At 35.3% G+C, this 9,783-nt stretch overlaps 1 protein-coding gene across 1 annotated transcript; it reads right to left on the reverse strand.

Moving 5' to 3' along the window:
- LOC109837445 (acetylornithine deacetylase) lies at nt 826–9,582 on the reverse strand. The gene is made up of 10 exons (XM_020405696.1): nt 9,569–9,582; nt 5,126–5,370; nt 4,928–5,036; nt 4,255–4,393; nt 4,085–4,142; nt 3,340–3,357; nt 3,104–3,226; nt 2,197–2,353; nt 2,087–2,120; nt 826–1,160 (listed from the first exon to the last, which is right to left on the reverse strand). The coding sequence occupies exons 2-10, from the start codon at nt 5,272–5,274 to the stop codon at nt 1,048–1,050; spliced, it is 900 nt and encodes a 299-aa protein (XP_020261285.1). The 5' UTR covers nt 5,275–5,370; nt 9,569–9,582; the 3' UTR covers nt 826–1,047.

The raw sequence follows: 9,783 nt of genomic DNA on the forward strand, positions 1-9,783 counted from the left end.
TTGAGAGATTGAGAGACGAGAGTTGAGTGGTTCTTCTTGTAGTTCTCCCTTATACATAGTGGATTTCTCATTTTGCTGCATCGTGAATGTAAGTCGAAGTTGGTCGACCGAACCACGTAAATATCGGTGTTCATTCTTCTTGATAGTGGTTGTTTTCAATCTTATTGATTATGAGTTGGCTTCCGAGTTGCAGAGATCATAGTATGCGAGGAGACTAAAATTCCCTCAACAGTTTGGAATATCATAAATTTTGTCCTCGGCCTGACTAATTCCGGTCAAATAAAATAGAACTTTGCCTGACCAACTCCTGGTCAAATAAAATAGAACTTATTTGTCTTTTTTTGAACTCACGCTACATTCATGGGATATAGTTTAAGCACGGAAAGTCACAGCAGGGGCAAGGGCTGCCGAAAGCAGTGTTTTAAAATCAACCAAATACTTTCCTTATACTAGCTTGTATACGGTATTTGAGGGAATCCAATACTCATATATTACTCTATTTTGTTCGACACCATATTTACTCCAATCATTAATACTTCATAAGTCGTATTTCTAAAGTTAATGCCATGTCAAAACTTATTTGAACGAAGGGACTCCATTATGTTCCTAACAAATCTTGATTTTGGTTCAGATAGAGTCAAGGTTTTTTTTTAATCAGATCGTCACTTAATAGCTAATAGACACAGAAATTTATTGCTTCACAAATGAACTAAATCGCAAGTATACTCCTATTTAACACGCACACCATATATTCTAACCCACATGCTTGACAGGAAAACATCAGCACAGAATGCTCATGATGTTCTTCTCTACACTCCAAATTTGTCAAGTAACAGGCAACTCTTGAAATTATTATAAATAAAACAACGAAAAATAGGTTTATTAAAAGGGTATCTCTTCCTCTTGTTATTTACCATGGTCGAGTTATTTGGCCATCTATTCCCACAATTTTCGGTAATTTAGCATAGACTGGGCAAAATATTTCCAAACATTAAAATGACAAACATTCAAACAGCCTGAAGGTAAGCCTTGGATATAATTAACGTATCAGCTACTGTCCTCTTCCAGTTGAGCGATGATGCTCACGAACACTTGGAAGCCTTGGCACATATCAGAAAACAGGCAGTACTCATTCTTCGCATGGTATGTAGCCATTAGCCCTGCAGCAGACGACATTTAACAAATTAGTGTATTCTTGTTCCAAAGTTGAACAAGTTTACCTCAGAGGAGGTTCCAAATCCAGAGCATTCCGACGACCACGCCTGATCGATAGGCTGTGTGCACACAAAGTTTAGTCCATTTTGAGATAATCCCAATTTTTTGAAGATGTCACTTCACCCCCAGTGGTCTTCCAGAAAATCCCCACAATGGTTTAAACTTTCTCAACTTGCCCCCAACCATCATATTGGGGTTTTTTTCTGGAAACTTTCAGTCAAAAGTTCATGGGGGTTTTCTGAAAAAAATGTTGAGAGTTGGGAAAGTTTACCCTGTAAATTTTTTGATAGTTCCAGCATTAGCACAAAAAAGGGCATGCTTGGTTACTTTTAAGAGTTTTAGCGTAATAATTCTTACTTGGAAATATTTAAAAAGAAAAAAAAAGTTCAAATTACTTTATAATGAAAGCCTTCAAATGGTTTATTATCCGTTGAATGATAAAAGGAAACATAATTAAATTATGAATGGTTTTCCATCAATCACTACTTTTGAGGAAGATCAAGCATACAAAAGTTCAGAGAGCAACCGCGAGCCGTTTTGTCATCTTTGGAATAGTTAGCAAGCTTTTTCCAGCGAGAAGCTACACATATTTTTCTAGAAAGAAAATCCCTCTTCCACTCATCAAATTGAATGTTCGATGCTAACATGCTGAATGCAAGAATCCCTCTCTGCTCGTTCATCTCGTACTACACAAGGTCACAGGACTAACTTTTAATTCGTAAAGCATGGTATAAAGCATAGGATTTTGTGCGGACGTTTTACAAACTTTTTGGAATCGTCACTCAAATAAGGGTACAACCAAAGTTGCAACCAGAAGCCAAGTTTTTCTTAACTAATAGTAAAAGATAAAAAAAAGAACTATATCAAGAACCATATCCAGAAGTTTGAACATCAAAACCTTCATCCTGTCACATGAAATTGAGTTAATCCAAGGAATGACTAGGAAATAAGATCATCTTCTCCAATGAATAATTCTCAAACCTGCAATTCTCGAATCAGTGGCAAACTTCCAGTTATGGAGTAAGGCTTCACATGGCCAACCACTAACTCTGTTGCTTTGCACAACACATGGAAGCCCCGAGAATCAAGATTACAAGCAACTCCCGTCATTATAGACTCGTCAAAACTGATTGAAAGCCTACGAGGACAAAGATTTACAGAAGTGCTTCAGTATGTTAAATGAAGGGCGCTTATATGTCAGTACAAGCTGGTGGACACGGATGGTGGATTGGACCAAAACTCTAACTTATTTGGATATATCCTTATTCCTTATCCACAAGTTCGATCCATTTGGTATTCGATCAGAGTAAAATCAAGAAGTGCACTTTGGTGGGTGGATGGATCAAACTTTAGCAAGCTAATAAACCCAAAAAAGAATATGAGCAACGAAATAAAGATAATTAGCAAAGAGTTGGTTTAGCATTAGAAAAAGATAATTTGAAGAACTGACAGTTCAACTAATGAATGTGATCCGGTTTTTGTCTAAATAATAGACAAACATCAAGTTTTCATTTTGATCCAGATCCATCTAATTCAATCTGTTTGGAGTTTTAGGATTTTTTTTTTTTTTTTATTTTTTAGAATCTTTCTTCAGAAAATCATATAGTAGGTATAAATTGGTTCCAAATAAGGATAATAATATTTATTAAACAAACAATACATACCAATCCAACAGAAGTTATCTGGCCTGCAATTTACAAAGTAGTTAAGATCACCAATTCACAGGAACTGCAAGTATTTACTTTAAAGAGAAATGGAAACATGCAAGCACTCTAGGAAACTTGAGAACATCTAATTTGTGAAAAAAAATTCTCATAAGGAAAAATGGAAGGCAAATGAAAAGAGCGGTGCAAGAATAATATATGAAAAAAAAATGTGTTACTCTCACCTTCCCGTCAAATTTTCATCCGGAAGGACATATTTTGACACTGGCCCTTGAGTGGGTAGTTTATCTATATTAGCATTTATGTCATCTACATATTCTTGCAACTTCTTAACCACATCTTTTGTGCTGCAGCATACAAAAAGAAAAAATATTCAATTTTTTTTGTTCTAAGATAATAAATAAATTCAAAAAAGGAAAAGGAAAGAGAAGTAAAAAGAACAATATACGGAGGGACCCACCTATAAAAGGGAGTTAACCTGCAACAAGACACAACATCATGTCAGATACATCCTTCATTAATCATTAAAAGTTGTAGAAATAAAATATATAGAGGTGTATATTCTTGTTAGTTCTTAGTACATTTTTACAATTGCCTATCTTGATTCAGATGAAAACTGCTGACTTTTCAATCAAATTCGCAGATACACTTTAGGCAAACCCTAAACAGAGGGAGCCACTGGGGTAAAAAGAATAACTAGCAGAAGAACAAATGGTTAAAGGATGCATATGTATGGAAAGGTAATAACTGCCTGATAAACAAGGTTCTACTAAGCATATTTTTAAAATGAAATAAGAAAAAAAAATCTATTATACAAGAGTAGAACAGAAAATAGCTAACTCATCTGTATTTTCTTCCCACAAAAAAAAAAGCACAGAAATTTTACTTTGATCTAATTTTTACTATTTGTGGATTCACTATCATTTATTTGTGAAAAATGTGCTCTTGTTAAGTATTTCCGCACTCAGCTCTGAGAAGATATGATCTATTCAAATAAGTAATGTAGGTAACTGTAAATTAACAAATTAACAATATATTATTTCTATTCATGTCTGTAATGTGACAAACAGTAGGAACAGGTATTTCAACTCTTTTCTCCTAATGATGACTATGGAAGCAATTTTCACGTCTGACTGAAACTTAAGACAAACAAATATCAACAAAATATAATGTGAGATCCTTTGTATATGATATCAACAACACACCTTACATCCCCTGACACCGTGCATTCAGCTGGAATCTGGTTGACCCCTCCTCCTGGATCTGCAATGCACTAATGTCAATACAGGTGGGGACATTTACTTCAAGTTCTAACCTAATTCTTCTCTTCAGACGGACTGTTTAGCCATCTAATATTCACTGGATGAGGACTTACAACTCCACTGAGTAGGTTTCATAGTTGATGGGGTGGCAAAGCCATAGACCTGTTCTTGTGGATGTGGAGGGAAGTCCCTATAGAAACGCAGTTGTATCTCCTTAAGTGCTTCCATTGCCATCTCCAAAGGGTTGATAGCCTGCAGTGTCATCAACTATTAGTCCGTATCCAAAAAATCTAACATCTATAGACTCCTCATTTATCCATGTGATAATCTTTGTTTCAAATGAGATACAATTTGCAAATTTACCAAATTAATCTTGGTAAGGACTTAAAACATGCTACCAAGAATTTGGCAAGTATTGGATATTAATTGTCTCATGTTTTTTTGATTAATTATGATTGTAGTTAGATCCATGCTTTTACAGAGACATCATACTGAAGAAGCAACACACAATTGAAATCAGTTTCCTCATTATTATTGCTAAGGCTTCACATTAGGAGTATTGTTTCAGAGTTGTGTGATCCTCTTACGATCTACCAGTTGAGCACCTAAAATCCGTCCGTACACACGCACGCACGCATTCATGCACGCACAAGCCTGCACGCACACATACGTGTGTGTGAGTCACAGATAATCTATTCAATGAGGGGCAGTCATTGCAATCTTCTGCTCTCATTTCTGGCATGTAAACTCAAAGAATAATTGGAAAAATCCCATATTGGGCAATACTTTGTGAGCAAGACCACTGTGGAAAAGCTTCCCTGTAGCTCGAAGTCTCCATGCTATCATGCCTCCAGTCCCTATACATGGTTGTTTGTCTGCAGTATCAATCCAAAACCTAGGAAAACCATAAAAAACACTCCCATCAGTACACAGAAGGTTCAAACAAAATAAGTAATCACCATATAAACCTGGACAGCCACTTACAAAGGTCCGTTCTTCAGCTTATCAAGAAGCTCATCCTTAACAAGCGCATCAACCCCAATCCCAAGTACAGATGAATTCTCTTCATTTGCAATAAACACAGCCACTACTGTGCTTTTTAGAGCTGGCTTTGTCTCCCCCAACCTTCTCATCAGCTGTGTCACGAGTGCCACATGTCCCAGACAATCTGTTGTTCCACGTCCTCTCAGCTTATCCCCATCCACACTTAGAGAAAATGGATCAAAATCCTAAATGTTGACAATAATGCATGAATGCTTATGCAATATTCAATTTTTTTTGTTTCTGCTGATAAATAAAAATCATGATAAACAAAGACATAAGTATATACTCCAGAAACTCATGTGATGCAAAATAAAAATTTTTAATTGTCATTGATGAATAAGAAACCACTAAAATTATACCAAGGAACATCTACTTCGAATTTTCATCACCAATAGAAAAGATAGTGTACAAAAATTGCTCCATTTTTCCTATTTGTGAATGAAAGCTGAAAAGGCAGTATAAAAATTTACAAATAATTTTCTTCAACACATATGAAGCCATCTCTATTAAATTGGAGGAAATATCTTTTTTCTATCCACATATAAATAAAATCAGCATCATCAATGCGCAATGCGGGGCGCAAAGTCTCTTTACACATGTATGTGCAGGGCTCAATGAGGTGCATGTGCCCGAATGAAACGAGGCACACTGCACACACATATTTTTCCAAAATAGATAATCAAGTTTGAAAGAACATCTTACAAATTTTCACATAAAAAATGTCAAGATTTATAATATTTACTACCAAATCACAAAGTAAAGTCTTAATGCATAATTCTAAAACACCCAACATAGCAGTAAAGTTCATAAATTTTCCAAATCAAAAGTCAAATCCAGGAGTACTATAAAAGCAAAATCAAATAGTAAACAAGAACGAGTTAGGGTCTTCAATCAGGCTAGTAAAATCGCCTAATGGGTTTATACTTCTTTTTAGGATATTGATTATCGGGTATAAAGACCTGATTGAAATGTTTAAGAACAAAAATATACAAGGCTATGCCTTGCATCCACCCTGTGTGAATTGCCCTTGTGTAGGACACTTGCGAGGCAAAAAAAGCGTTGCTGCATCAAATGTGGGGTGCTTCGCCACCGCCCCGCATCGCAAGGCGCAATGAGGCGTTCACCTTTGATAACACTGAATAAAATAGTCTACAATTGATTAGACAATCTCCACAAAAGGCTTCCACTTTCCAACTTTTCAAAATTTGATCATAAGCATTTTCAAAAACGAAATTGCCAATATTTTGTTAGCTACTTGTGATGGGGAATCAAGAAATTTAGTTTACATGACTTTGATAACATATGGGTACTTGTTAGGTAATACTTGTGGATCCACTTACATCTGTAAGTGAAGCTCGAGATTTTCTATAAACTTGAATTCACTTAAGAGACTGTCAATTCCATCCAATTCTAGGAGTTTCTCAGAGAGGGAACAATTTCTATTAACTAATCTAGCTTGAGTTGAACTTTTTATACATGCAAACAAAGAATAATGAATCAAACAAGTTAATTGGAAGTCACGAAATAGCATAAATTAGGGTTTTAATTGCAGCAGTTTCCAACATAATAATTCCTGAGAACAACTGCATTTTAGTTACAAGTACCACGAAACTTCAAATATTGTAACAGACCACTCTATATGCTCTCTTTGTATAGAATCTTCATTGTCTAGAATAGACAGACTTGTTCTGATTAACTTTACTTTCTGCCATGCCATTGTAGATGCTCCCTTTTCATACAATACCAGTTCAGATCTGAATATAATTGATAAGATAAGAGGTTTCTTTTGAAATGCGAGTAGGGAAATAGCTTACTATGCACGCATAATTAATTAGGAGAATGTGTGTATGTCTAAAAGACAGAGCTTACTATACACGCTTAATTAATTAGGAGAATATGTGTATACGGACTGAGGGTGATTAGTTTAAGAGACATGGATCTTGCATTATTATAAGCATGGCAAAGGAAAATTTTTTTACCAAACAAGATTTATTGTGGTGTCAACTTGTCAGACATCAGTACTGCAATGGGAAAATTTTCCAGGATTACTCAATTGTTTCTTTGAATCCATCTTTTTAAAAAGGGATTTTGAGGCATAAAATCCCTTTCTATTTAGTAATCATGTCAAGCAATGCGGGCCAAGTCTTCTGTTAGACAAAGGTGTTCAGAAAGGCAACAATATGCTATATTTTCACAGCTTTTTCAATCAGCTGCCAACAAATTTGCTTCTAAGTTCTAATACAAACTATGGGAAATGATCAGGATATGTGGATTTAGAGATTATATTTTAGAAGAAATATTATAAATTTCTGGTTAATGATGTTGTAAATTGTTGCATATAATAAGTGATTTTAGCACCGGACAAAGGTGTGATAAGATGATGGTTATGCAGTAATTTGGTTTCCTCATTTAGACTTTTTACTCTTCTCCGTTTTCTATTTGGTAAATTACACTCAAGTGCAAGTTCTTATACACATTACAGCTAGAAGAAGACTGAATGTGAACATATCTTGAATGGTGAAGGATTAGTACAAGGTGTCACATGTGTTCTTTGTCAGGCAGGACAATATTCCCATGTTCATCTTTCCTTGAAGGGCAGATTTATTTTCTCAATTTGAGCTCCTGTTCTGCGTGATTTGGAAATAGAGACCTTATTTGGGGATTTATCAACTTTAATGGACTTTCTGGACACTGCAATATTCCTGCAAATGTTAGAATGGAATTGAATATACAGCCATGTGTATAGCCCTACAAATTTGGAATGAGCATATTAAAGAGTTTGTATAACAAGCCATGTGTATAGCCCTACAAATTTGGAATGAGCATATTAAAGAGTTTGTATAACAAGTTTGGGATTATTCTAAACAGTTTTGGATTGAGCATATTAAAGAGTTTGTATAACAAGTTTGGGATTATTCTAAACAGTTTTGGATTCTGTTAATGCCTTCATTGCATTTTGGCTAGAAAATCCATCAGCTAAAAACAGTCAGAGAAGTTTCTAATAGTTGCCCACAGGGTGCTGCTGAAAAGAGCGCTGGAGGCATCTAGAAGCAATGAGGAAGTTACCAGTTCAGTGGGTTGCGATGGTTCTTCGCAGATGGCAGAACAAAAAATCAGATCGAAGTTGTGATATTTGAGTAAGATGTTAGTGGTGCTGATGTTCATCTTGGTTGCACACTTTGTTCTAGTCACCCAGATTGTGTGCAGGGACAGAGTCTGTAATGTTTTGGGGACTGGATATTTCCGAGTGCATCTTAGTTGTGTTTCATAGACTGATCCATATAATTTTATTAAGAGAGTTTTGGTTGATCACCATTTTCGCTTTTTTTTATCTAGCAGTGGTTTGTTGAATAATATATATATATATATATATATTATATTATATATATATATATATATAATATATATATAATATACTATATACACACACACACCATGCACACACACACACATATTATATATATATAATATATATATATATATATATATATATATATATAATATTAGTATATATAGTAAAACACTCCTATCCACATTAAGTGGATATGAGGCATTGTCACCAAACTTTTTATCCACTCATCTTGTCTCAAGATTTGTGCATCAAAAGATGCACAAATCTTAAAGATTCTTCAAATCTAATCCGGATCCAATGCAATATCAACGGTTAAAAAAAAGTTGCTGGTATGACTTTTATTCCTATCCACTTAAGTTGACATAAGCTTTTACTTATATATATATATTATATATTATATATATATATTATATATATATATATATATATATATATATTATATATATATATATATATATATATGATATATATATATATTATTGTAGATGAAGTTGGCTGGGCTTCTAGTAGTTTGAGAGTCTATCTTTTCTCTCAAAAAGCAGTAATCTAACGGAAGCAAGTGCATTGCAAATATGTGACTATTCCCACGCTAATGTGCTAGCAGGCTTAACATGTCAGTCTTCAATTAATCACAAACTAGTCCCACACTACAAGTGCATTGATGTTATTCTTCAACTTCGAAATCTCTACTCTCTATCAAATGCTTGTAATCTCCATTCTCTATTGATCAAATAAAGGCTAAACACCAATCATGCACATTACAGCGCCGAAACTTTAGACTGCTCCCCTTAATAGACTTCGTAACATAATCATCACAACCCTTACCATTATACCCAAAAAATAAATTAATTAAATAAATTAAAATCTTTATACTATAAACCCTAATGGCAATATGTCCACTAAAAATACAAATTCTTTATACTATTCAAAAAAAATGAAATTTTAAGAAAAACACAGCCTAATTAAGAACAAATCTAAAGGAAAGTTTTCCCTTTCTAAAGGGAGGGGAGAAGGGCGGTGACGGGACTCACCCAAGAAGTGGGATCGACGTCTTGCCGCGGCCGTCGAGTAGCTGACGTGGCGTACGACGAGCGGCCACCACCCGGTGGAGGTGCTGACGGGGAGGAGGGCGTCGAGCACGTGACGGGCGACCCGGTCCTCTTTGGGGATGAGGTCCGGGGGGTTGTTTTGCACGTGCTTCGCCTCGCCGATGAGCTTCGAGAGGAGGCTCACGTAGGATTCGCGC

The sequence above is a fragment of the Asparagus officinalis genome, chromosome 4 (assembly GCF_001876935.1).
Source record: "Asparagus officinalis chromosome 4, Aspof.V1, whole genome shotgun sequence".
NCBI classification, from domain to species: Eukaryota; Viridiplantae; Streptophyta; class Magnoliopsida; order Asparagales; family Asparagaceae; genus Asparagus; species Asparagus officinalis.

Bases quoted from the DNA above. Each gene is read 5' to 3' on its own strand.
- LOC109837445 (XM_020405696.1), bottom strand. From the start codon at position 5,274: ATGAGAAGGTTGGGGGAGACAAAGCCAGCTCTAAAAAGCACAGTAGTG. The intron at 5,037-5,125 runs GTAAGTGGCTGT...TGGTTTTCCTAG, and splicing joins AAGCTGAAGAACGGACCTTT to GTTTTGGATTGATACTGCAG. The intron at 2,354-3,103 runs GTGAGAGTAACA...TTGTCCTCGTAG, and splicing joins GATGAAAATTTGACGGGAAG to GCTTTCAATCAGTTTTGACG.